The sequence below is a fragment of the Numenius arquata genome, chromosome 6 (assembly GCF_964106895.1).
Source record: "Numenius arquata chromosome 6, bNumArq3.hap1.1, whole genome shotgun sequence".
NCBI classification, from domain to species: Eukaryota; Metazoa; Chordata; class Aves; order Charadriiformes; family Scolopacidae; genus Numenius; species Numenius arquata.
In genome coordinates, this window is record NC_133581.1 from 1,311,361 (window position 1) to 1,338,900 (window position 27,540).

A 27,540-nucleotide genomic window follows, 5' to 3' on the forward strand; every position below is an offset into this window, starting at 1 on the left:
CCACGGGAGCTCCCGGAGACAGGAGGGACCCCTCGGCCCCAACCCACCCGGAGAGCGGCTCCCCCGAGCGCCGCGCTGCGCTCTCCCTCCTCGGGGACAATGGCGGCCAGGGGCAGCCGCATCCCCCGTCGCCATGGTGACCACCCCCTCCCGACCCTCACGAGCCGCCGAACCACCCAATCAGAAACTTTCTTCCCCTCCAGGCCCCGCCCCGGCTCCTCCCGGCCGCGTCCGTCTTGCCCCTCTCGCGCTTCTGATTGGCTGGCCGCCTCCCCTCGCTGGGCTGGGATTGGCGGCGGGCGGGCGGGCGGGTGCGCGCCCCTCCCCTCCCCGCGGTCGGCGGGTGTCGGGCGCGAGCGAGGGAGCGGCGGGTGCGCGCGCAGGCCGGCTCCCCTCAGGGCACGCAGGGTTCCTTATAGGCGGCGCGAGGGCCCCCCCCCTCTCCCCCCCAGAAGGGATTATGTCGGTGTCTCCCGTTAAACGGCAGAAGATGGAGTCGGCGCTGGACCAGCTCAAGCACCACACCACCGTGGTGGCCGATACCGGCGACTTCAACGGTGAGGGGCGGCGGGAGGGGGCCTTTGGTTACCGCACTTCCCCCCCCCCCCCCCCCCGCTTCGTGGAGAGTGGGCGCGCCCGGTTCGGCGGAACGAGCGTCCGGGGGGAGCGAACCACCCCGGCGGCGGGGGGGGTGTGGGGTGTGCGTGGGGGTGTGTGTGGAGCGGAGAGCCGCCGGTCGGTGCCGGTGCGTTGCGCAAGGCCGGCGTTGGGCAAGGCGCCGTTACCTAACGAGGGACCCGGGGTGGTGGTGGTGGGGGGGACACGACACCGGAGGTCTAGGCCGTTTCCCGGTGCCTTCCCCGGGATCCGCGATCCCGGCGGGAGGCGTCGAGCCTCTCCCGGTTTGTTGTCGTTTTGCGGGGGTTTTATTCCTAAACGGCGGAAGGAAAGCGGCCGGGGAGCAAAGAGCATAACGCCAGAGCGCTTCTGTTCTCCCGCCGAGGCGGGAGGGGCCCTTCGGGTGTCCCCAAGGGGCGTCCCTCGTCCCCAAGCCCTCGCTGGCCCACCGACGGCTCTCCCGGCCCGTCTCCCGCCTGTGGCAGAGCGGTGAAGGCTTCTTAATCACCGAGCCCGCAGCGATCCCTCTCCCGCCCGCCCAGCCCCGTAGGTGATGAGCAAACGACCCTAAACGGCACCTGTCAAATATCCTAAATGAATATTTTTAAGGTTAAGAACGCAGGGAGGTGACAGCAGCTCAGACACGTCCCTGGTGACGCTGCCTGTGTTTATGTCCTTGCACTGGCTGGAGGTAACGCGTGTCTGTGAAAGCTTTGGGTTGTCCGGTTCCGAGGGTCGGGATGCGCGGAACGTCAGGGAGAAACTGCTCCTGGGGCTGTAAGAGCCTGATGTGACAACCGCCATGGTAGGGAGCAGCGATGCAGCACTGCATCGAGAGCTGGAAACACCAAGCGATCAGGTAATTAGCCTTGTAGGATTTCATAGATCACAGAATGGTTTGGGTTGGAAAAGACCTTGAAGCCCCCCCAGTGCCACCCCCTGCCCTGGGCAGGGACACCTCCCACCACACCAGGTTGCTCCAAGCCCCCTCCAACCTGGCCTTGAATCCCTCCAGGGATGGGGCAGCCACAGCTTCTCTGGGCAACCTGGGCCAGGCTCTCACCACCCTCACAGCAAAGAAGTTCTTCCCCAGATCTCATCTCAATCTCCCCTCTTTCAGTGTCAAACCCTTCCCCCTCATCCTATGGCTCCCCTCCCTCATCAAGGGTCCCTCCCCAGCTTTCCTGGAGCCCCTTTAGGCAGAGGGTGTTTGCGTACGGGTGACAGTAACAAGGCTGAGCGCTGCTCACTGGGAAGTTCTAACAAGCTTCCTGAAACAGTTTGCAGTTGCTCTCTGGCTGTTTGTGTCCCCTCTGGATCCTTCTCACAGCCCAAACGGGGCTACAGTCGCCATCCACCTTCCTCTTCAGGCTAAACCCCGGTGTCGGCGTTGGTAATGCCGCTTCCCAGTTGTGATTATCACTAGACGTGTCACACGGTGCTGTGCAGGAAAGATTCAGGTTTGAATTGCTCCTGACATGAGTTCCTGCAGTAAGCGGTGGCTTCTCCAGGAGCTGCTCTAGTTTGGCTCTTCCCGGAGCCGGACCAGGACACGCTCGCTCTCTTGCCTGGCTCTTTTTGTGCTCACATGTGGAAAGGTGGCACAGGGGTCACGGACCCCACCGAAAGCTTGTGCTGCACAGCTAGAACCCGGTCTGCTCTGCTCTCTGCCAGGCCTAAAGGAAGACGGGGGGAGGAACATCAGTGACAGACTTAACGAGATTAATTAACGCATGTTGCCAGAGACCCGTAAGAGTCTTCAAATGCTGCAAGGCTGGAGAGGAGTAATAAGCTCTGTCAAAATACACTTCTCTAAAATTGTGCGCCTGCTTCAGAACTGAGTTCCAGCGGGTACTGCTTTATTTTAAGTGATATCCACGTGAATTAAAGTGTGTTTTGAAGGAGCTGCCTGTCTGGAGTGGCCTCGCTCCGGCATCACGATCATCACCAAGCAGGGAGCTACGGAGAAAAGACACTTGCACTCTTTATCTTGGGTTTCCATCCCTGTCAGAAGAACACGGAGGAAACGGAGCTGGTAATAAATATTGGCATTTTTGCCGTGTAGCTGTGTTCTGGAAGCAGAGATCGCTGGAGGGCCCGCGGAGGCTCCCCCCCCTGCCTGTGCTGAGTCAGGCTCTGCATGCCAGGGCCACAGCCTGCGCCTGTAAACAGCCGGTATCACCCCAAATAGGTGTAGTCCAGGGCCTAAGGTAAGCCAAAGGGTCAAATACCTCCTGCAGGGAAGGAAGCCTGGTTGTACAAGGAAATTACAACAACAGATACTGAGAAATGGTCTGCAACTGTGTGAAAAAGTTTTAAAAAGCAGTAAGAAAAGCAGCTCTGTTCCCCTTGTTCTGTATTTCTGGCGGCGGTATTTAAACATCTCTGTGCACAATCGGCTCTGTCACCAACACCGCTACCCTACAGCCGTAAGCCTTCCCATTCTCGCCTCTTTGAGCAAAATCCTTGCAATCGCTCGGGCCTGCTGGCTGTTTTACACAGGCTGGTTTTCTTTCCCCAGCAATTGATGAGTACAAGCCCCTGGATGCCACCACCAACCCGTCTCTGATCCTGGCTGCTGCCCAGATGCCAGCCTACCAGGAACTGGTGGATGATGCTGTTGCCTATGGGAAAAAACTTGGCGGGTAAGTAAAGAGGGTTTTTTAATCTCGGTAGATCTATATTTAAGATGCCTTATTTATATAAATAGCATTTAGTACTACTAGCAATGTACTGAGGTTTTCCCCGCATGTATCCGTGGGTGTATCTCCTGCCCCCAAAAGCCTCAACCCTTAAAGAAAAACATCTGCTGCTGGTTTCCTGCTCAGGAAAACACTCGTGAGTCAACAGCATTTTAGGAAACAGTATCCAAAGGCTAATAGTGCTGGTGGAACACCGAGGGCAGAACGTAAACATGGAGCAGAGCAGAAGTGGCTACTTGAACTCTGGAATTTAATGTTAAATGAGCTGTGAAATTTGATCTTCAAATCCATGCCAAGGTGTGAAGGCACTTTTTTTTTTTTTTTTTTTTTCCCCTCCCATAGAAACTATTTTGGTCTGTATGTTTTTCAGGTCAGAAGAGGAACAGATCAAAAACGCTTGTGACAAACTTTTTGTATTATTTGGAGCTGAAATCCTGAAGAGGATACCTGGCCGCGTGTCCACAGAAGTAGATGCAAGGTTGGCTCCTCTTCTTCTGGGTTACCCTGGATATTTGTACATACAAAAAGAGACATGATGGGAGTTGGAGGAAGATGCTCTTGACTAGACAGCTCACTGCTTTAGGGCTATCAGGAGTTAATGTTTAATTAGAGCATGGATTTCACTTTGCTTGATTATAACTTAACTTGGTGACAAAACTTTATAAAAACAAGTAATACCGAGCTTGGATTTTTGTCATCTTCCTCTTTGTCCTTAAGCAAGAGAAACCTCACGTTTCCAGCAGACTTAAGAGTTTTGCTCGTTCTCTTCTGTTTGAGAATCTTCTGTGTTCTCCATTTACCAAGAAATCTGGTTTAGCAGTTTATTTCAAGACCTGCATAGGAGTCAGCTGTTAATCTGCTCCTTGCCAATTCACTTCTCGTGCTCAGCTTCTGCATTCGTTATGAAAAACTCGAGGACAACTTTAATCTCTGACTTTTTCAAGGAAAGCTGTCTTGAGCTCTGGATCCTGTGAGTCAGTCACACACCCGCTTGATGGGCTCGCAATCCAGGAAGTATCTCTGAGAACAAAAACCTGCCATTGGCATATAAATGCTGATAAAACAGTGTTTTTCAATGTGGTTTGGGGGGATAGAGTATTTAAATAAACAAACAAAAAAAACCCAAAACAAAGCAAAACAAAAAAACCAACCCAGTCAGTTCTAAGCAGTTCTGCTCTTGTTTCAAAGGTTGTCCTTTGATAAGGAAGGGATGATTCAAAGGGCCAGGCGCCTCATCGACCTTTATAAGGAAGCAGGAATTGGTAAAGACCGTATTCTCATAAAGCTCTCGTCAACGTGGGAAGGAATCCAGGCTGGCAAGTAAGTATTTGTGTCCCTGGTTTGTGATTTGCTGATTCATAGCACGCTTCTGCCTGTTTGCAGGCACCTGACAAACGCATTCTGCACTTGCAGTAAAGAACTGTTTTGAAAACACGGCACCAGGAGACCTGTTCCTCGGGCTCCAGCTACCAAGCTGGGTGCTCTGCTACAGCTTTCTGATGAAACAGGAAAAGTTTGTTCATACAAGGGCCAGGCCACAAACAAGAGTTTCCTGAAATATCACGCGAAACTGTCTGCGTTTTGTTCAGGGAACAGCGTTAAATAAAGCAAAGTCTGGCAGCGCAAAACATTCGCTGTTAGCTTAAAATGCAAAAGCTTATAAACTGTACCACGTTCCTAATTTAACTCAAGAAATGCGGTAGTTTTAACTTACTAGCTCGTAACTAGGCTATGAATTGAGTAGGTGAGCAAAGTGCTGTTTCAAGCCAGGCTGTGTCTGCAGGGTGCTGGAAGCGGAGTACGGGATTCACTGCAACATGACCCTGCTGTTCTCCTTCGCCCAGGCAGTTGCCTGCGCTGAAGCCGGAGTCACTCTGATTTCCCCGTTCGTAGGACGTATCCTGGATTGGTACGTTGCAAATGGAGATAAGAAAACCTATGAGCCTTCGGAGGATCCAGGTAGACTCTCCTTTTAACATATTGTTAAAAATACAATAGCCTCTCATTCAAACTGCCATTTACTCAAATAAATCCTCTCATGAAAAAAATGTTCATTTTGAGCATGTTCTAAATAATCATTTGTACTTCAAACAAATTCTTCTGAAAGCTGCTGATCTCTCCTTTTTAGGAGTGAAGAGTGTCACTAAGATCTATAACTATTACAAAAAGTTTGGCTACAAAACCATCGTGATGGGTGCTTCGTTTCGAAATACGGGAGAAATAAAAGCGCTCACAGGCTGTGACTATCTCACCATTTCACCCAAGCTTTTGGCAGAGCTCAGCAAAGAGTACGTCAAGTTAACTCCCACGCTCAGTATAAAGGAGGGTAAGTCTCCTTCCATGTGACACAGGCTTCCTCAGCCTCCCATTCTTCAACGGTGTGGTTCCCCTCAGCTCAGGGGTTCTTGCTTCCGTGCTGCTCTAAGGGGAATTCCTCGCCCCTCTCTACAGGAAATACTGGAGCCCCGTTACAACGGTACAGCTACAGCTGCTGACACACACAGTCACTTTGTTAGTGTTTGGGGTCTCACTGAGGTCACTAATTGCAATTACGATGGGCTTTGAGCGTGCATAAATACGGTGCCCCCTCTCCTGAGAGGAGAGGGAGAGCAGAAGGAGGAACTTTACACTTCGTATGATTGGAATGAAGTTTTACTGAATATTAGCAAAGACGCCAATCCTAGTTTAATCTTCTGTTAATATTGTATCAGTGATGCAGTTAGCTCCAGACATGCTAAAAGGAGTGTTTTCCTCCAAAAACTCTAGAAATCAATCACAAATTAAGTGACTTGATCTAAGTGATCCCGTGCCACCGTAGTTTTAAACATCTGTTCCCATTGCACTACTCTTGCTTTTCTGTTGCCTTATTAAAATGCTACTTTACAACTCAGAAAATGAGATTTGTGCACAGCTGTAGCCATGGGCTGCTGCTTGGAGGCTTGTTCTCAATCGAGCTTTTGTTAGGTACTGCCAAATCATCAAAGACCTAATTGTTCGGCATATTTGCTTAGAATGTCTCGCTGCAGTAGGACTGTTGCATAAGTCTTGAGAATAGGCCTGAAAGTACCGTGCCATTGGGAAGCAGATACAAGATAATGGCAGACACAAAAACATCGTGTTTTCAGAGAAACTGATCATCCAGGCTACTTTCCCCCCCAAAAAGCCAGACCAGGAGCATTTTCAGTCTTGCACCCCGAAGTGTGCTCCTGTAATAAGTCGTGTTAAAAGCGGTGGTTGAAATTTTTCAACAGCTGGAAATGGTCAGAACCCTGAGACTGTTTTAGGAAAGCCTGTGGTGTTTGATAATAATCTGATTAATATGGCTTTGATTCTTTTTCAATTCCCCCTGCACAGCTCAGGCCTGTCCGCTTGAGAAGATCCACCTGGATGAGAAGGCATTCCGCTGGCACCATAACGAAGACCAAATGGCTGTGGAGAAACTGTCCGATGGGATCCGAAAGTTTGCTGCAGATGCAATTAAGCTGGAGAGGATGTTAAAGGTAGATGTTATATCATCCTGCCACCCCTCGCGTTCCCCCACGTCCCGCAGCTATGGCACAGTTCCTCATGGCACGGCTGAGGATTAGGAACCTGTGAGCAAGTCCCATCAGGTTTTTATACAGGCCTTATCTAGGAGAGGCTGTAGCAAACTGCCCACATAAATTAAGGGAATTTGGTAAACTTCACTGCATCTCAAGAAAGAATTCATGCCAGATGTACAGCCACACCTGCTGTGCGAGGCCCAAGGCAGTGTTTAGACTGGCAGCTGATCAAGATAAGGCTACTGGCAAAGCGAACGGTCCCTTAAGTCTAATTCTGAACTCGTTCGCTGTCAGTAGTGGTGCAAGACACGTAAATAATCTTCAGAGTGAGATGGAAATAAATCATGCTTGTACTTGGCACGAGGAGGCACCAAGGAGAGATGTGCTGAGTACAGCCAGGCCCTGTGAAACTCCTCTGTTCGTTTCTAGAGGGTCTTTCAAATGATTAATTGAATTTGGGAGGGGAAAAAATACACATGGAGTGTACCTGATCGAGGCACTTGTTCTTGCTGACTGACAACTACTTTACAGTGACTTAAACCTGCTTTGCTGTAGCTCTGCTTCTTCTACTGCAGCTCTAGAACTGCCGCGCAGTTCCCAAACTCTTTACTCAGCTGCTCTTTGTTCACTTCTCTCTTTCTAGGAGCGAATGTTCAGCGCTGAAAATGGAAAGTAGAAAAATCAGGCTGCCCCTGAGTGCTCCAGGCTGAGTGGATCAGCTGAGGTTCAGTGGATGTACAAATGTCGTACCTGTCAAAGTCTCATGCTGTGTATGGATAGATTCCTGTATGATGCTTTTTTATCAATTTGCAAAGGGACAAATAGAATTTCAAATTTTTGTGGCACTTTTGTCAATACATGCAAAATTAACACAGACTTTCCTTGTAACGTGCTCATTTCCCTGCTGCAGGGGACACCTGATGTAGTATTTTAATTTTTTTATTAAATTCCTAATTAAGTTTACATTCCTAACACATTAAGAAAGGAGGTTTGTCTTTCATACTGTCTTATTGTCATTAAAGAGAAGACGCAGGCTTCAAAAGCCCTCCTTGGTACAAACCCACAAATACTCTTATCTGAGATGCATATATATAATATATATATATATTATATACATTAAACCAACTAGGCTCCAGTCTCTTCCTGGCCTCGTTCTGCAGCCAAGGTGGCAGCAGTAGGGACTTGGTGGTTGGCAAACCTGCTGAATGTCATCATAATTAGTGTGTCAAGGCTTTTTAACAGGGGGGAAAGCTGTATCATAAGCAATTTTTAGGAATTTTATCAAATACCGGTTTTGTGTACCCAAAGCAAGGTAACGGCAAGAACATGGAATTGATTGAAGCTAAAAATGTCCCTGGGATTACAACACAGGCCTAAGCTACAACTACGCCTGATATTACTGAAGGCTACGCTTTCAAAATTAAGTAACTAAGTCTCTCCAGCAGTTAATAAATAACTCGACAATTGGTTAATCTGAGTTTACAGAGCCAGCGTGTGGATACAGCTCCCCGGCAGCTGCTCAGAGCTTGGTATATTGTCTTTGGAGGCGTCACTGCTTCTCTCTATGCAACAGTCATGGAATTGCTGCCAACCCTACCTCGCAAACGAAGGGGTTTTGTCTTTGGGGTTTTTGTGGGGGTGTTTTGTTTGGTTTTTTTTTTAAAGTTCTGTCACCCCCTCCTCTCCTCATTGTTCTGAAGCTGCTGCTTCCAGCCTTCCTCAGGAATGACCTAATCCTAATGCAGCACTTGCCAATTACAGGGCTGTTCTATTAAGTTGGGATGCATCTGATTACATTTCATGCTGTATTTCATTAAGACTAATTAAATATCTCTTATTAGTTTATATAGGTCCAGTTCCATCAAGAGTAGACAAGAGGTTCCTGTTTATACCTAGACACAGTTAACTGTTTCCTGATAGAGTTGCCCAAAATTAACCTCCTAATTAAAAAAAATAAAAGAAAGGCAGCACTAAGGCTACAATATTTATCCACACACGCTGTATCCAGCTCGAATGATACCCACGCTGTCCCACGCAGCCATCTGAGCTGCCACTGCAAGTCGGAGTGTGCTGTGATTTAGATGACTGCAGTCCTTACAAACCCTTAACAGAGTATTTGTATCCTGCTGAAAAGGAAACTGAATTCCAAGGATGAGGCTGCAGGGCCTTGGATCCAGCTTTCTCAACATGTTTTCTGCTCCAGAATATGATACGAGGTTCTTAGCAGACCACAGTTTCCCAAACAGGCAAGTTTGGCTCCGACTGTTAGCCGTTACAAAAGTGTGAAGCCATGACTTCCTCAGGTAAGAGGATGAGGCTTTGGGCCAGTCCGGAGCTACACTTCCCTGGGACAGCTTTAATCACGCTGCACAGCACCACTGTGACACTCACAGCTGCAGAGAGGACAGAGCAGCGACAGCCACGACAAGCCAGAGCAACCAGAGATGACTTCGGAAAGACAACACAACTCACAACCAGGCATTTCAGCATGTTTTCTCAAAACTGCTGTTACAATAATCAGAACAGATGACGGGGTAGGATGGGGATCCTCAGCCAGATAAGAGTATTTCCCCACAGCAACAACCCCGCTTAATTTAGCAAACTGTGAACTTTAAACACAACGTCGGTGACAAAGAGCTCAAGCATTTCCCATATTCTGAAGGGGAAGGTCTGGGGCTGTTGCTGGTCTCCCTCTCTTTCTTCCTCCCGTTCGCTGGCAGGTGATAAGCCTCTCTAGGGGCTTTAACTCCCCCTGGACAGCGGGATGATTCTCAGCCTGCCACGACTTGTCTTACGCCAAGGCAAGCACACCCTAATGCCTGACTTCTTAGCAAAAGAAGTAGGAGGTGTTTTAGGCTGCTGCTGCATTCTTACAGGTGGAAGTGTTCAGGCACGATTACACGGCGGAGAAGCTGCGCTGCCCGAGGTAGCGCTGACCCCGGCTGGTCCATCCCCAGACCAGCTTCATTCCAGAAGCAACACAGAAGGTCCATCTGTCTGAGCTTTGCGTTTACCAGCCCGCTGGTATCAACGGGCATCTTTTTGTCCATTCCTTTAGCTGAGGCATTCTCCAGAGATTCGTACCTATTTCCCATTAAAAACCACTAATTCCAAGGCGATGTGGTGTTGTCAGAGAGCCCTGGGGCACCAACACATCTTTTCTCCAGAAGAACGTGGAGAGCTACACACCAGTCTATTGAAACACCTTGGCTGTGCCTCTGAGGTACCATCACTTCCTGCATCTGCCCTAGGCTTTAGCTGCTACTGGCAAAGGGTCAGTCCACAAGTAGCTTTCAGACTGCCTGGAAAACCTTGGGGGTTTTTTTCCCCCATTACCAGCAAATTTGCTTTTTGCGCACTCACACCAGAAGCCTGACAAACCGTGAGCCTTCCTTCCCCCACCGAGCTTCTCAGAGGTGTGGCAATCGGAGCCCAAAGATCTGTGCCCGGGCAAGGTCTGGCTGACAAATCGCTGCTCTTTCCCTTTCCCCGAAGCCTCTTTGTTCTGGAGCTTTCTCAATCAGAAAGAAACCGACAATTTTTCTAAAAATATTTCCCAGTCAGCCCTAAAATACTTATAGATCAAAGTTGGTCACTTGGGGAACGAAGAGGGGAGATTTAGATTAGATTTTAGGAGGAAATTCTTTCCTGTGAGGGTGGTGAGGCACTGGAACAGGTTGCCCAGGGAAGTTGTGGCTGCCCCATCCCTGGAAGTGTTTAAGGCCAGGCTGGATGGGGCTTTGAGCAACCTGCTCTAGTGGAGGTGTCCCTGCCCAGGGCAGGGGGGTTGGAACTCGATGATCTTTAAGGTCCCTTCCAACTCTAACCATTCTGTGATTCTATGATCCCAGTAAAAGCTTTATTACCCTGCTGAGCTGGTAACCCAACACCTCTCTGTGAGCAACCAGCCTCGCACCATGGCAGGGTGGGAATTCAGGCGCACAGAATTTGGGGCTTGCTGCCGTGAAGCTGGGCTGTCGGAGGCTTTGAGCCTCTGCGAGAAATACCCCTTCTTCCTCCTGGATAAGGCAAGGGCCCTGCACCCTCACTGCACCAGCAGAGCCACGGGATCTGTCACCTCACGTAGCTGGGACACAGCTGGCCAGCGTCAGTAACACCATGGGGTTCAAACATAACTCTGAAGCATTCCAAAGGTTGCTCAAGAGACAACAAAATACTACAGTGAAAGAGGAAGGAGGAGCAAAAGGTGCCTCAGGAACAGTCAAACCTTACTCCGCTTGCCTGCAGACACATGGTCCCCTTTGGAGCTGAGGGGGCAGGAGATGAACCAGTTACACATAAAACGGTCACTGTCGGGGCGTCCCTTACCTGCTCTGGTGGCAGCTGCAGTTTCCCCACTTCGGCACAGGGGCTTCTTCTCTTCAGTCCAGGCTGGGTGCTGTGAGGTGACCGATGTATGGAGTCCACATCCATTCTGAAACGGAGTGAAAACCAACCAACATAAACCTTCAGCCCTTACATCTGTTTATCCAGTCACACAAAGCACCTTTACCCCATCGCTTCCTCAACTCCATCCCTCTTCAGGGGATGAGGAGATCTCTCCCAGGATCCTGTCTGAACCCAGTTTACGATCTCCTCCTAGTGGTTTCCCAGACCCCCACACCTCCTCAGGTTAAGAAATTAGGAGCAGGTGGTGTCTTTTGTCCCCCAGAAAGGATTTTAGCTATCACAGCCGCAAGGAGAAGCTTAGAGTCAGCAAGCAGCGGCAAAGAAAATGTGGGGAGGGGGGGTGAAAATCCCAAAGAACCCTTTAAAACTTGATTTTAAAATGCCCTTACCCTTTATTAAACACCAGAGGCAGTACTACTTCCCAGCCACAAAAACTAAATCTTTCCAGCCCCTTGGGGTAAAAAGCCTCCCTTCGCCACCTTCACCTGAGCCCAACTTCCAGGCCCTCCCCAGGAGAGGGGCTTCACCTGGGCTCCCCCGGCCCCACGCCAGGAGAAGAGCCAGCACCGAGGCTGTATCTCCCCGAACCTCTGGGTCTTTCCCTACTTACCAGGACCCCGCAAATTTCTGTGCAATTAGTGCCTGCCTGCAGAGATCTTGGCACAAATCAGAGTCCCGGAATATTCCTGCAAGAGAAAAACTTTCAGGAAAATATTAGAGGCTCCAGCAGCAGCGGACTGTGCTCAGAGCTCAGCAAGCGAGTGAGTGGACATTTCAAACTCTTCTTTTCACTGTAATTCTCAGGCAGGGAAGTGGCAGAAATATAATTAAGAAAACAAACCCACCGGAGAAAGCAAACTGTGTTTAACAGAGTGGGCAGCCAGTGTAGCTCAGGAGCACGGAATACAGCCGGCGAGTACAGCGTTGCTGGTTTGCTCACAGAACTGAAAAAACCCACCCACAAAACATGCAAATGATGAAACATAAATTTGGGACTTAGAAGGAGAAGAATAAATGGAAGTTAAAAGCTGAAATACCTTTTATTTGGGATCAAATTTTGTCTCCTAGGTTTTCCATGCAGGCTTTAAAATTAAATACTAGGTATATTTCAAAGAGAAAATATGAAATATCCAATTTCAGTGATTTTGCTGCTGCTTGGCTAAAAAAAGTTTGTCATATTCAGTACAAAGTTGTAGAAAATGGTTCAACACAAATTAATTAAGAAAAATAAAAGATAGAGAATCCCAAGCTCAGCTCCGGTCTCCCTACGGCACGTTTTATTACTCATTCCTAAGGGTCCGTAAGTAAGAGAAGAGCCTCGCTGTAAGGTCTTTGAGGCACTGGGGATGAAAATCAAAGCACACGGCTGAGTTTCAGATCTACCGGGCACCCTGAATAGACCTAGAAATAATATTTAGTATGAGGTAATATAGGAAATAGCACGTGATAACTGCTAGAATAGGAATAGGTACAATTAGTAGTTTAAGTCAATACAAGTAATTATTAATTCACCGGCAGCTCAGATCAACTTAGCTTTAGCGTAGCTGATGGGGAAGTAAAAGGATGGGGAAGTTCAGGCAAAGCAGCCAGTTCCAGGGGAAAAGGCGTGAAGAAACTGCTGAGCTCTGAGGAGCCGTGGAATATATTTTTTACCTTATGTGATTCCGCCCAATTATTTTGTATGGATTTAACTACTTTTGTACTGGAAAATAAGAGCAATTTGGCAGCACAGCCATTCCTCTCTCTCCTCGAACCAACGTAGATGTAGAGGCTTCCCCCAAGGACACCCAAACCAGCCAGGTTTTCTCCTACATAATTTCTCCTTAGATCAACGCTAACGACTGTCTGAGGGAACACTAGTGCTCTCCTTTTTCCTTTTGTTTCTCTTTTCACTCCCTGTTTGTACGTTTTGCACAAATTGCATTTCCCATCGCTCACGAATTTGCCTTATCTGTACAGCATTTATTTTTGAAGAGAAAATTTCTCTGCTGCTGGGAAAAGAAGTAAAACCCCTCCACCACCCAGACAAGGTGGAAATTTCTTCTAAAATTCCTTCTAGGAAACTAGGAATTCGGCTTCACCTCTGCAGCACCCGAGCAGTGCAAGTCCTGCCTCTTTCTCCCAGGGATACGTGACTCCGGTGAATATCAGTGAATATTGCTGGTGTTTGATGCCGGAGATGAAGCGACCAGAGCAACCCCCCAGGCTCCAACTCCCCGTCAGCACCAGCACACCCATTTCAATTTCACTCGGTTGTTCGAGATTCAAAATGCACAATTAAAAAAGAACCTGCTACAATTCAGGGTTGGCCCTTGGCTTTGCACAACGAAAAACTGCAAAGCGGAGACCTCTGGGGAGAAAGAGGGTTTGGTGATGCTGAGGAGGGATGATTTCTAAGGAAATCACGCAGGGTGGCATTAACACACAGAATCATAGAATGGTCAGAGTTGGAAGGGACCTTAAAGATCATCCAGTTCCAACCCCCCTGCCCTGGGCAGGGACACCTCCACTAGAGAAGGTCACTCAAAGCCCCATCCAGCCTGGCCTTAAACACTTCCAGGGATGGGGCATCCACAACTTCCCTGGGCAACCTGTTCCAGTGCCTCACCACCCTCACAGGAAAGAATTTCCTCCTCATATCTAATCTCAATCTCCCCTCTTCCAATTTAAAACCATTATCCAACCATTACACACGGTGTTTTAGGAGATGACAAAGGATTGAGGCTTTCAGGACGTGATTTCTAACTATGCTGTCCTCATCCTCCTGAGAAAAGGAGCATGGGGGAGCAGACACTCACAGGATCACAGAATCTTCATGGTTGGAAGGGACCTTTGAGATCATCAAGTCCAACCACACACACACACACACACACAAAAAAGAAAACAAACCCACAACCCCACAATCTCGGGCACTAGAGCATGCCCTGAAGTGCCATGTCTACAAGTTTCTTAAATACCTCCAGGGACGGCGACTCCACCACCTCCCTGGGCAGGCTGTTCCAGTGCCCGACCACCCTCTCAGTAAAGCAATTCTTCCTAATATCTAATCTAAACCTCCCCTGCCCCAACTTCAGACCATTTCCTCTGCTCCTGTCATTATTCCCTTGGGAGAAGAGGCCAACACCCACCCCTCTACAACCTCCTTTCAGGGAGTTGTAGAGGGCAATGAGGTCCCCCCTCAGCCTCCTCTTCTCCAAACTAAACATGCCCAGTTCCCTCAGCCTCTCCTCATGTGATTTGTTCTCTAAACTCTGGTCACAGATTACTGGGAAGCCACAGGAGCAGCTTGCTGCTTACAGCAGGGCTGCCTGTATATAACCCTCTGTTAATACACCGTTTGTGCTGCCGTAGCCCTGGGTGGTGGTGGCGGCCCAGGTTTTCCCTCCTTCAGCTGCAGGAGCAACAGGTCCTTTGGAAGAAAGTAACGGCTTTGCACTCGGAGTTTGGGGATGGAGTTCGCTGGTGGCTGAGGAGGAAGGTGAAGGTCTGCCTGGAGCTCTACCACCACCTTGTGGGGAGGCGGCACCATCCCAAGACTCACAGGGAAGCAATCAACGCCGGGTTATCAGCCTTCCCCTCTGGTGGCAGGTCTCCAGTTTCATCCTCCAACTCCATGCAAATATACAAGGCTTTGGGAAAAGGAAAGGAAAAAAAAAAAAAACCACAACCCAAACGCTTTTCTTTCCTCTTTCAGCTCCCTCTTGCATTCCACAACCCAATGTGCAGAGGGAGAGGGGGTGCTGCTCCCAGCGCCCCCTCTACTCTTGAAACAAGGGTGCAGGAGAGCAGAGCTGCTGGGAAAAGAGGCACTAGGATCCACACATCTCACCCAGGAAGTAAAATCATTTATTTTCAGCCTCCCAACGCAGAATTTCACTTTAAAACTAGTCCTTAGAGAGACATTCTTTCCTGCAGGGACCGACCACACAGCTTTAGTGTGGGGGGGTGTGGTGCTGGGATGCAGTGACATGGGTTGTCTTCTTGTTGGTGAAAAAAAATCCTTTGCGGGGATGCAATAAAGGAATGCTTCTTTACAGCTGTAAAGATTATCCTAGGGATAAATCATCTGAGAAAGGCCCTCGTCCCGTTGGATTCATTCCGCAAGTGTTTCTGTGCCACATATTGCAGGGGCACTCTGAGGCTTCCAGCAGCTACTCCAATGTCTGCCCATAAGAAAATTGGAGGAAAATACAGAATATGCTCCTATGCATTAAGCCCAGACAAGATCTAACACTCTTCATGTGGGGGGGTCCCTAATAAAATAAATAAATAAACAAACAAATAAACAAACTCAGCAACTGGACATTACTAGGAACAGAGAGATTTCTAGGAAATAAGCCTGGCTGATAACATCCCTAGGACCATCCCGCACTCCAGAGTCCAACACCGAAACCATCGGGATTTGTGTGGGTTGAAAAATCTCCGGGATTTGACGCTTTCGATGTGTTTGAGAAGCAGTTTCTGGCTTCGGGACAAAAGGGCCCATCACGTGGTTTAAATGCCAGAATCCTCTACAAACAACCCATCACAAAGACAGTGAAACACCAAGTATTTGCAAGCGTTGCCAAAAGCCGGTCCTCTCTGCGGCGTGGGAATCGCTGCGCTCAAGCCAGGTAGAGGGGGAAAAGCATCACGCTGCAGAACACGTGCTCAATGAGTACGTAGAGAGCTGGTGCGCTTGGAGGACCCGGGACATCGCCTCTGGCTGATTTCTCACCAGTTCGAGTCAGTTCCACGCCATTTCTAACCCACATCACTCGCTGAATCATTAACATCGAGCTTTTAAATGAACTTTAAGCTAAAGCTCAGCACGCACGGTGGCAAAGGAGAGAACACACTAACTATACTACAAGGCAGGACAGCGATAAAGCTCAACAGGCAGAGGGCAATAAGCAGCAACATTTCTCATCTATGCCAATACTCCCCCAAAACCCAGCTGCTGCTACTTGTCACAGTCTTGTTACGCATAATTGGGTTTAAAAAAGTATTTAAAATTGGGCTGCTGAGCAGTCTCAGTGTGCTCTAGCCTTACAACCAGGGAGAGGAGAATACCTGCCATTTTAAAACATGACATTTTGAGATCAAGTAGTGGAAAACAAACTCGGGATAAACGCTGCTGCTGGGAGGCCTGGGATACGACACCTCACTGAGCTGCTGCTGGGTCTGACCGGGAGGGAAGCACAGCACACGAGGTACAGAGGATACAGACCCAGGTATTCGAGTTCTTCGCACAGGAAGTTTAAAAGTTATTCTTTCCATCATGTCACTTCATTTTTTTTTTTACTTGATGTAAATACCTTCTAAGCAAAAAAAAAAAAAAAAAATTGAAAGAAAAATCCAAACCCATCGTTACATCTGTAGAACAGAACTGACATGGAACCGAAGCAGGGAAGTAACGCTACAACATCCCAAACTATACACACGCTGTTGCCTTTGAAGCCTGTACTTCAACCCCAGCGCTTTTAGTTTCAAAATGAATAGGAGTAACAGAAATAGCTCCATGTGCTGTTGAAAATTTTGTGGAGTCAAGAGGTTTGCTGCTGCACTGAAAGCTCTTCCAATACGAAGAACTAGATGAAAATCTACAAAAGGTCATAAACTCTCCAGGTATCCTTCTCAACGAAGAGTTTAATTAGTTCTGTGTGCGGATGGTAAGGAAAAGACATCAAACGGTAACGAGCAAAAATGATGGATACTGCCTTCACATTTTAATCCACTGACATAACACCCCCTCAAAATAAACAGAATAAAACTTCCCTGAAGGTGACTGGTGAGACATTAAACTGCCTCACGTTTTCTACTTTAATTCAATCTTCTTTTCCCACAGTTTCAGAATAATTTTTTTCAATCCCTGGCTAAAATTGTCCATGCCATATGAGAAATTAGAAGAGCTATCATCACTAATTGCTCACAATTTGCCAGTGTGATTTCTAAAGACGACACAGTGCTGGCTCGCCAGCCCCGTGAGAGAGGGGGATGTTTTACCAAAATCATTTTGCCTCCTCGCTGGAAGCTGGGCCACATCCACGCAGCCACCATCCTTCTCGCCAACCCCGGCAGCAAACTGCAGGCACACGCACTTGCACCCATCACCTCTCCGGCCCCTCTCTGCTGGATCACGCAATTCCCACTCCATTCCACAAGAGCGGCTCCAACACCGGGGACAGTTTTGATTACTGAGGAGATAGGAATGGACACATGACGTGAAAAAAATTAAGGTACACACTGTTACTCTTCTTTACCTGCTCCCACGTGGGAAGAACAAGTTTAAGAAAACTCTGAAGGCGGTCTCCTTTGTACATCGGTGTATTTCCCGATGCAGGCACAAACAGAGCCGTTCCAACAGGTCCTGGATGCCCCAAACTAAGGAAAAATAGTACAACAGAGAATTGATGAAAGCCTGTAATGGTCTGAATAATGTTTCTTCACCTGGCAGCTTATGGATGAGCCCAGAGAGAGCTTCACAATTAAGGAATGAAAACAGGACACAGGGTAGACAGCGATATTCTGTTTTTACAGGCAGGCAATGAAAGGTTGAGTGATTTTTGACAAAGTCAAATGGAAGCAGAGTCTCAAAGGTAATATGGACTTGTAGCCTCTCAGCCTCCCACATCAGGAAGGAGACTTCGTTGTGCAGCTGCAGCCAGGGGTGGCAGAGCTCCCTCGCCTCAGAAGCCACATAAATTGTACCCACCTCCACCAGGACCCCAAATTCCTGACCTCAGCCCCACTAAATTCCCTGCTCAGGCAAAAACTGGAGTTCAGGGCGTGAAGCTTCACCTCCTCTATTTAAATAAAGCTTTTGGTGGGAGAGAGTGTCTCCTTGCTGTACATATACAGTGTTCAACACTAAACGACCCTAATTCCACACAATACTGCAGCACAAACAAAAACTTGCCACATCCTTTCAGCAGACAGCCCACTAGCGTATGCCCTGATGGTGACAGAGGTCAACAAATCCCCAAGAAGACTTGTCAGGAACGAGGATTTAAGCCATCAAAGCTATTTGATAGTTCAATTTCTATCAAAGCCCAATTTTCATTTCAAATCCTAATTTTAATTTCTATCAAAGCCAAAAAATCTGTAAGCTGGGCTCCAGAATATAACAGTAGAAGACCCAACAAATCCCATAGGAGATTATCTTTTAAAAATCACACCAAATTCTTCAGATAGAACTAAAAAATTGAATTTGTACAGAAAAAACACAGGACTACCCTGCTTGATGACTGGTTATAACCAATATATCATATTATCCTGTTAAGAGAAAAAAAAATGCAACCACAAAGGTCCTTTCCCTCAGAGCACTGCAGAAATGTTGCCCTCAGTTCCAAGTGGGAAGGAAAAATGTCAATCTGCTTTCCCAGAGATTTATTATGTTTGAGCCTGAAACAGCAGAAAATATTTTTGGTCACATTATTCCTTTTCATGCTCAACTGCAAGCCACATCTGCTGCTCAAAAGGAAAGAAAAGGCCAGATTCCATCTTACAGCTGGTTCCTCAGAAGACGTGATCCACAGTAGCTGCCTCCATTTTTTTCTTCCTTTGTCCACAGAATTCCAGCAAGAGACAACCGCAATGTACTTGCCAGAGAGAAATATTTCAAACATTCCAAAGAGAACAAAACCCGTAACATAAGCACCACAAAGAAGGACAGATAACCAGTTAGAAGACCATTTAAAAACAGCTGAGCAAACTTTTTAAACACAAGTCCAATAACGTGAACAGACATGGAAGAAAACAAGGGCACATTATGCTGCCAGTATCACCGCAGGGAGCTGCCTTCAAACAACTGGTTCTGCTTTATTCAGAGTTCAGATAAGCATTTTCCATCCTATTCCAAGTACATCCAAGTGTCCCAGACACATTTCAGAGTTCAGACGGTAACTTTGTGACCTACCAAAAGCAAGGTGAGAACGCATCTTGCATTTCAATGAAGTTCTGGGTGTAGATTTTGATATTTGAAACACAAGTGCCAGATGGTTCACAGAGTTCCAGGTCCTCTTTGGGGCAGAGTTACTAATGATCAGCCTCGAGCAGGGTCTTCGGCTTCAGCAATTTGTATTCATAGCACCAAATATGTATTTTTTTTTAACAAGCCACAGTTCCCACATCTGTAAATTAAGGGTCTAGAGAGAAGCGGTGAAAAAAGATGTAGCAACAAAAAGGCAAGGTTGCTTCTGAAGCGTGATGCACTTCAAAGTTTCCTTATTCATAACCTTCATCCACTCTATATATGCAAAACCTGACATTGCCGCTTCACTATCACAGCCACTTCAGAGTCCAGAATGAATTTGAGAGGACTGTTTTATCCAGTTGACAGCCAAGCAAATCCTTAGCCCTGCTGGCTCTTCATCCATCCCATTTGCAAAGAGACCCGCTCCTTCATTTCCTGCTGAATGAAACACATCCAAACATGACACGACCTGTTAGTCCACAGCCGGGACAGGACTTCTAACACACATTCACCTGAACAAAAGAAAATTTTTTGTGGTTATTTAGATGTGTTCTTCTACGTGATAAGATGACAGACAGTCAAACAGCCAAGCCATTACCAAAGAAATTAAATCCATTCATTCCCAGTATTCTAAACTACAGCTGACTAAATGCTAACTTGCCAAAGCACAAAGAACAACACACAAGAGATGTTTCTCTTAACAGAAATGTTTCGTGGAGCCTATTCTGCATTTTACTTCACCAATCTTAGATAGCTATGCATTTCCCAACCCATTTTACCCTATTAATTTTTTTTTTTTTTTAATAATCACAAATGCTTTTTACCAAGCAAGACATAACTGACTGAATTGCTAGATAAAAGAGGATACACACTTCAGCTGTCAACCAAGGGAAAAAAAGATTCTTTCGGGGGACAATACTCCTGGAACTAGAAGATGCTCCCCACTGTCTGTTCCTCGTTCTTATCTCCCATATTGCCTCACCTGACATTGCAAAGAATAAGAAGATTCTGGACGGCAGGAAGAGTGGAATTCTCATTCTGTCCTGTCACCAGGTGCCTGTCCAGCACGACGTGCACAGCATCCGGACTGCTGGCTAAACCCAGGAGAAAAAGCAACACCCATCGTGTTAGTGGGCACCACTTCAGTTTCAGTATCACATCTCTGGTAGAGCTAACACAGAAGGTAACTATTTTGATCAGACAGATTAGCTGGGTGACTGCTATGTTGATCTATAACTCCCACAGATATGAACAATCTTGAGCCCCTGATCCTGAAACGATGTCACTTGAAAGTCCTCTCTGAAAGGACAGCAGGGCTGGTCCCTTGAATCAATGAACATCAGATGGGTAAAGTGCATATATCAAGACATTTTCATAACAAAAGCCTCAAAGTATATATTTTAAAAGTTGTAATTACCCTGCAATACAATATAAACTCTTTATGTAAGACATCAAAGCTGCAATCACCAAGCTACAAACAGCCTGAGGGGAGATACTTTCTGGCCAATTATAATACCCTGATGTGTTAATATCTACCAGCAACGGTTCAGTATCATTCCAGATAGAACCATTATTCTGTCAGTAACAAACAACTCATATTTCCTTCTCCCTCTCCCAGCCACTGTCTAAATACAGGCTAAGTGCCTTCAAACCCCACAGGCTTTTCTTCTTCCTGCTTCCTTTGTCAGTACCACTGCAACCAAGCACATGTGACAAAACAGGTACCACGGCAACACCAGCTTTCAAACTGTCAGTACTAAACCCATTCTACAGAAGGTGGCGGCAGCAGCTCACTCCAAAAGCATCAAGATCCCATTTAACCACAGAAACAGGCTGACAGCAGCATGGATGGAAGAGGATTAAGCAAATAGACAGCAATTTGATAAGACAGTGGCATTTCTTCTTAGCGAAAAATAGATGCATGGCATTAGGATCCCGGTTCTGTTTCCTGTCCATGCCATGTGTGTAATCTCTAATCTGGTCACTTCAAATTGTACCAGTTCAACGGATGGCAACTAATCTGTTGAAAAAAGGGTGACTTAAATATCACAGGCATCTCATTGTTCTCTTTAAGGACAGATTCTAAAAAATTACCTAAAAAAAAAAAATAAACTGAACGACAGCTGCAATTGAAGAGAGACATTTATAGCTTATTATTTAATTCTCCCTGTCGCTCTTCAGTATTGCAAGAAAGCAGTGTGTAAAGGAAAATGACACTTTTCCCTCCACATCCAGAAATAACCTAGGGAAAAAAAGAGTGACATTCTTGTGCTTTAATGGATTTAGTTTCCCACACAGGCCAGAACTTCAGATTTTGCAGTTCAAAAGTCAAACTTCTACATTTTGCCTAATAGTAATTAATCAAATTACTAGTAACAAAACAAGAAAAATACTACAAATCAGATCTGAGTGAAACACTTGATGGTAAAAGACAACTTACCAGAGGAACCAGAATCACTCAGTAGAGAGCCTCCAGCTTTAAATAACACAGCATTTGGTCAAACAGAAGACAATCCCAAAATCCAGAACTTAACCTCTCCTGGCAGAGCACGTGCTCCCCACCATGCAGTGAGGAAGAGGCTGCAGCACGGCACCTACGTACAGACATCATTCTCCTGCAGGGGTGGACTGTGCATCTGCAGATTAATGCACACCCCATGTTCTGCTTTCACAGCAGGACACACGACCCCACATTTACCGTGGGGTAAAAGCACGGCGATCAGTGTGCTGTGCCGTACTGCCCTACTTCTCCACACACAGCATTTTGCAGCATTTATTCTTAGAACGCTCATCGTTTCTAATCCACTAGGGTATTTGTTTATATCCACGAAATGGAAATGCAAGATGAGATATCCTGTCAGAATCCTGTTCAGCTGGTGTAAAATTGGCACGCAAACAGTCATTTGCAAAATGCAGCCACCAAAGGTGAAGTGCTGGACAATAAGAAAGCGACATACCACTAAATGTAGCTCCAGAATCCTTCACGAAATCTTCCACAATAATGGATAAACTGGCAAAATTAGGCTGCCTTACTAGTTCGTACACAGAGGGCTGAAAAAGATCAAAAGAAAATTAGTCTGTCTTGCTTTTTATAAAAAGAGCCAAGCAAAACCAACATATACTTCCACCTGCAATTTATTTTTTCTGTTCCCCCTACAATTCTCTGAACTGTATACAGGAAATGAACAGGAGCAAAGCATAAAACCAATTGACCACAGGCAGCTTCTGTGGATTTCCTGTAGGGAGCAAACTGAAAATTCTTATGTGATATATAAAGAGAAAGAACGAAACAAGCAATTTCTGCACATCAACCAAACAGTGAACACAATTAACTTCACGGAAACGCAGACCTGTTTGGCTGTTGGACACAAACATTTGGACACAAATGCCGAGCCACTTGCAGAGCCCAAATAACAGTACTCAGCTTTGGAATGAGTACAGGCAACAGCTTAAATGAAGAGAGAAAAATTAAGAGTACTTAGTTTGGTTTTTGTAGGCACAGGAAGAACTTTAATTTCATGGTTTCCATAGCGACTATATCTGGGCCATATCATGCCATTTACTTTAAATATTTTATCATGGATTGTAATGCCAAATACAAGCACATCGGGACATTGATAGCTTTTGTGAGTCCCATAAACTTAATTTCTTAACTTTGTATGTTAATTTTCAACCCTCAGAGTTGTACTGTAGAGGTTTGTATCCTCTTGGCATAAAGGTACAACTGCTGTAGGAATGGTGTGTGAGGTGAGAGACTGGACATTAAATGAAACATCAACAGTATCCAGCTACTTTTTGAATTACAAGTCAGTCTGTACAAACAGCTTTTTTTCCTAAAACTTCCTCTACCTTTTAAAATGAAAAAGCCCCTTGAGAAATATATCTCCAGTATTCATTAAACCAAAAAAAGTAATTCTTAAAAGCCCCTCAACTATGAATCCAAGGAGCTGCAGCAGTCATTTCCAGCATTTCATTGATTCAGTTTAAAGTTTACTGAGCAATCGGAAGGAAAACACTCTCCACGGGACAGCTAAGTGAGACAATCCCTTCACACACTTGGTGTTGGGCCCCCTTGCCAACGACAACTCTCTGTATCTTGCACATAAACCAAGGGCACCAAACTGATGATTTACGTTTGTAGAAAGTTCTAGGATAAGACCCAGCACCTGAAATCACAGGCACCCACACAGCAGAAGTCAGGTGAAAAGCTCAACCTACCCCCGTGAGGCTGTATCCCTGAAATACCCAGGATTTATCCTCATTGGTGGCACAACACAAAGCTGCAACGCCATGTCCAACCGCACAGATAGGCTCTACAGAAAAAGCAAAGCATCTTTGAGACGCTGTGAGCATCTTCAAATAGCCAAAACACACGAGTGTTCATGAGATTCTTCATGTTACAGCATGATGCCTGCCCCCTGCAATTAAGTTATACTGCACTGTTTATACTCTCTTACGCTGCAAGGTTTTTCCTGCACACTACAATAAGAATTGTTCCAGTCTTGCAAAGATTTACCAGCTGTTAACTCCAGGTCCAGTGACAGCACCAGTCAAAGAGAAAAACACATAGTCAAATGGTAAATGAGAAGCACACGTGAGTCTTAAGTATCTACAGCCTTAACGAAGATGCTGGTACATCCCACGTTTGGCTCTGACCCTTATTCTCTCCAAGTCAGTGGGATTCCATTTCCGTACCCTGTAAGGCAGAGAACCCTCTTCTGACACAAGCACTGAAAAGCTACTGATATTTTTTAATATACATTTACATAAAGAGGATACATTTAAGAGAAGACACATTTCTCTAAAGCAGCTCTTTCAAGTTCTGAATGCTCTTCAATGATGTAAACATTTCTAAGTCATTGGAAGGTAACAGTCTCACACGAACAGTCGGGTAGTACTATATTATTTAAGAAAACATCTAATGATGTTCACCTACTGTTCTCAGCGCTGAAGTGCTGCAATATCTTAGCCAGGTACCCGCTGTTTGCAAGGTCCGTCATAGCCCCGGGACAGTTTGGGATCAGCAGCGCGTGGTATCTAGCGCCTAGTGAGGAGGAAAGGATAAACTAATCGCAACACAAGTAACATCCAGAAAGCTTCATCATAAACCCATTTCAGATTGGACAAAATTAAGACAATATCAGTCAAAATCTGTATCAACTGAATGAACTACAGAAACTAATAGATCTATGTGGAGTAGAGAAAAAGTTCCTTTTAAGGACAAAGAACATCCATTTTTAATGAGACATTCTTACACATACAAAGCTTAATCCCATTATGTCTGCTAGCTTCTACTTTAGCAAAATATTTATTTTAAGAAAAAAACAATATATATATAGCAGGTATATATATATATATATAAAAAATAAGATAATTACCCATTCAAGATAAGAAGATAACAACTGTAGTTGCCAGGGCTTCCTCTTAATAACAAAAACTAGCAACTGTAGCTGACAGGGCTTCCCCTTAAAACCTAAGTTTTATGCCTTTTTTGTGTCGTTCTTCCCTAAAGACCTAACACTATGAAGCATTTGTTTCCCTGATAAATGGAGATGACACACTGACCAACAGCAAAGCCCGTACCATCGATGGACTCCAACTTGGCAGGGTTCGCGTACGATTTCATACGAAAGTCCTGTATCCAGCGCATGTTGCTCTCGTTCACATCCACAAAATCAATGGACTTTCCCTAGGGAAACCAGGGTTCAAAGACTGTCGTTAGTATCCCTGCACAGGCACCCACCACTTTTCTTGAAGGATGACCATGTGGTATTTTGAGAGACTTTAGCTCTCAAAAACCTGCAGTTTTCCATTTTCCCCACTGAAGTAGTTCATCTAATAGTTCTCCCTCCACTCTTTGTGGATAACAGGAACTAAACAGAAAGGTTCAAAACCATACTATAAGAAGCATGCATTCACCTAATATTAAGAAAACAAAATTTAAAGAAACTGTAAAAAAAAAAATCTGTAAAGCCAATAAAACACCTCTCAAAAAAGTTTAGTATAATTCTGTCTCATCAATTGAGGTATCAATTGGTTTCGGACTGAAATCACAGTAACTGCCTACTTTTACTTACCCCAGGAGTTGCAATTTGCAGATTAAAAGCAGAGCTAGCCAGCGTAAAGCAGTGAAGGAAGGACTGGGCTGACACACCTGAAAAACAGATTCCAACAATTTAAGGAAATATTTTTAATCCCATCCACACTAGTTTTATTAAATAAAGTACAGGAGCTTGGTATTTTTGTTCATCATATAGATTAGAATCATAGAATCATTTTGGTTGGAAGAGACCTTTAAGATCAACAGGTCCAACCACTAACCCAGCACTGCCAAGTTACCACTAAAACACATCCCTGAGTGCTACATCTCTCAGTCATTTCACAGGGTTATTTTAAGATGTAAGAAATGCACAGCCTTCCTTATAGGTGAGCTATGTATTGAGAAATACATGATGAAGGTATTCTGTTTGCCCAGGCTGAAGGGTTACAGGGGGAAAAAAGAAGGAAGGAAAGCAGAAGTGAAGGGAATTTGGTGGAACTCAGTTTCCTCCAGGTATACATGCAAACGCAGCTCGGCTGCGTGTGCTCAGCAGCAGGTATGCGCAGAGGGGAAAACCAGCAGGCATTCAACAGCACTGTTGAGGGATATTAGCTGTTTAGCATAAATAAGCATTAATATTAGGATAAATAATTTAGGATTATAATACGGTATGATTTGTGTTGTTTGCCTAGCTTTACTTAGGTTGAGTAGCTAGATTTGCTGAAGCCTTTAGGCCACAAGTTATTTTTCTCAACAATTTTCCTAGCAGCTGATACAGTACTGCGTTTAGCCTTTTAGTATGGAAAAGATGTTGGTATCCCACACAAGTCTGGGACTCTTCAGTTCTCCATGTTCTGCCAGTGAGTGCTGGTGCACAAGGAACATGAACCAGAAGATTAGGAGGCGGCAACCCTGATCTGAAACTGCAAATCAACAAGAGCATGCCTGGACACAGAAGAAGAATCCAGTAAGACGTTAAAAGACCCCAGTCTAAAAATCACCATTGGACTAAAAGATGCAGAGACAGCACATGAGGGGCAGGTGTAGATATCACAAGGGTATAATTGCCCAGGGATTTGTTTGGGGTCCCTCTCTTCCACAGAGTTGCCTAAATTGAAAGGGACCTTCCAGATCGAGTCCAATCATCAACCTAACACTGACAAAAACCATCACTAAACCATCTTTGGATGCACCCCAGCCCAGGCTGTCCTTGCTACCGTACTTTTCAATTAAATTAATTATTTTATAGAACCCGACGCCTGAAACTCTGCTGCAGGAAACCTCAGGTCGAGCCTGAGGAAGGAGGAAGCGTGCCCGACAGCGTGTGTGACACCACACCCGCTGTGCGGATGCTCGGGCAGCGGTTTCCCCTTGAAGCACAGCTGTGCAGAGGGGCGGGCACATGTGCATGTGCAGGGCAGATGAGCGATTACGGGAAGCGAGCACATCTGTGCACCGCACAGGTGCAGGAGCAGCCCGTCTGCCCGCCGGTGCGGAGCAGGGCCCAGCAGAGAACCGCAGCGGCCCTCAAAGGGCCCCGCGGGCCGGGGACCGGCCTCACAGCGCGGCCGCCCGCACCCCAGCCGGGGACCGCAGGGATCCCGCAGGCCGGAGAAGGTCGCACGAAGGGAGCGCCGGGGCCCGGCAGGACGGGGGAGGGTTTCCCCTACGGGAGGGGGGTTTAATCCCCCGAGAGCGTCTCACCCGCGGCGGCGGCGCTGGCGACGATGAGGCAGGTGGGTTTGCCGAGCCGGTCCGACATGGCGGCGGGGCCCGGCGGCGGGGGGGGCGGCCGTCTCCGCATGAGGCCGCGCATGCGCAGTGGGCGGCGGCGGCGGGCGTTGGGTGAGGCGCGCGGCGGCGCCTGAGGCGGGAACGCTGAGGGGAGCGGCCGTCACGGGCCGCCGTGCCTTTTAACCCCTCCGGGGCACCGCGGCGGGTCATGCCGGCCACCTGGTGGCACGTCCCAGCTGCCTCCGCTCCGCCACCGTGCACCAACCGCCCTGCTTTATTTCCCCTTCATAGGCAGCGTGGTGGTGTCCTTAGTGGCTCTCCTCAAGCTCTGCTCCAGCAGTATGGCAGTTTTCCTTGTCAGGTTTTACACTGGGGTTTGATTTTATTTTTTTTTTTTAATTTTTCGTATTTTTTTCCTCGTCGAATTAATACTGCTAGCCAATAGGAGTGAAACACTGAGTAGGGACCACCCCACCTCAGAGAAGGGGAAGTCTGACACCACGTTGTGAGTTGGAAATGAAAAAGCAGGCCTTAATGTCA

At 46.7% G+C, this 27,540-nt stretch overlaps 2 protein-coding genes across 2 annotated transcripts; one reads left to right on the plus strand and one right to left on the minus strand.

Moving 5' to 3' along the window:
* Positions 1–338: 338 nt before the first annotated feature.
* TALDO1 (transaldolase 1) lies at positions 339–7,861 on the plus strand. Its single transcript, XM_074149144.1, has 8 exons — positions 339–557; positions 3,140–3,263; positions 3,691–3,798; positions 4,509–4,640; positions 5,104–5,279; positions 5,449–5,646; positions 6,675–6,820; positions 7,506–7,861. The coding sequence occupies exons 1-8, from the start codon at positions 461–463 to the stop codon at positions 7,536–7,538; spliced, it is 1,014 nt and encodes a 337-aa protein (XP_074005245.1). The 5' UTR covers positions 339–460; the 3' UTR covers positions 7,539–7,861.
* A 9,905-nt stretch (positions 7,862–17,766) lies between these two features.
* On the minus strand, positions 17,767–27,082 carry GATD1 (glutamine amidotransferase class 1 domain containing 1). The gene is made up of 8 exons (XM_074149072.1): positions 26,971–27,082; positions 25,304–25,380; positions 24,810–24,915; positions 24,163–24,270; positions 23,445–23,539; positions 22,184–22,277; positions 20,209–20,320; positions 17,767–19,661 (listed from the first exon to the last, which is right to left on the minus strand). Exons 1-8 carry the CDS (start codon positions 27,080–27,082, stop codon positions 19,655–19,657), a joined length of 711 nt encoding a protein of 236 aa, XP_074005173.1. The 3' UTR covers positions 17,767–19,654.
* Positions 27,083–27,540: the final 458 nt, after the last annotated feature.

Bases quoted from the DNA above. Each gene is read 5' to 3' on its own strand.
- TALDO1 (XM_074149144.1), top strand. From the start codon at position 461: ATGTCGGTGTCTCCCGTTAAACGGCAGAAGATGGAGTCGGCGCTGGAC. The intron at 3,264-3,690 runs GTAAGTAAAGAG...TATGTTTTTCAG, and splicing joins TATGGGAAAAAACTTGGCGG to GTCAGAAGAGGAACAGATCA. The intron at 5,280-5,448 runs GTAGACTCTCCT...TCTCCTTTTTAG, and splicing joins TGAGCCTTCGGAGGATCCAG to GAGTGAAGAGTGTCACTAAG.
- GATD1 (XM_074149072.1), bottom strand. From the start codon at position 27,082: ATGCGCGGCCTCATGCGGAGACGGCCGCCCCCCCCGCCGCCGGGCCCC. The intron at 25,381-26,970 runs GTGAGACGCTCT...TCTGTTTTTCAG, and splicing joins CGCCAGCGCCGCCGCCGCGG to GTGTGTCAGCCCAGTCCTTC. The intron at 24,916-25,303 runs GTAAGTAAAAGT...TGGTTTCCCTAG, and splicing joins TGCAAATTGCAACTCCTGGG to GGAAAGTCCATTGATTTTGT.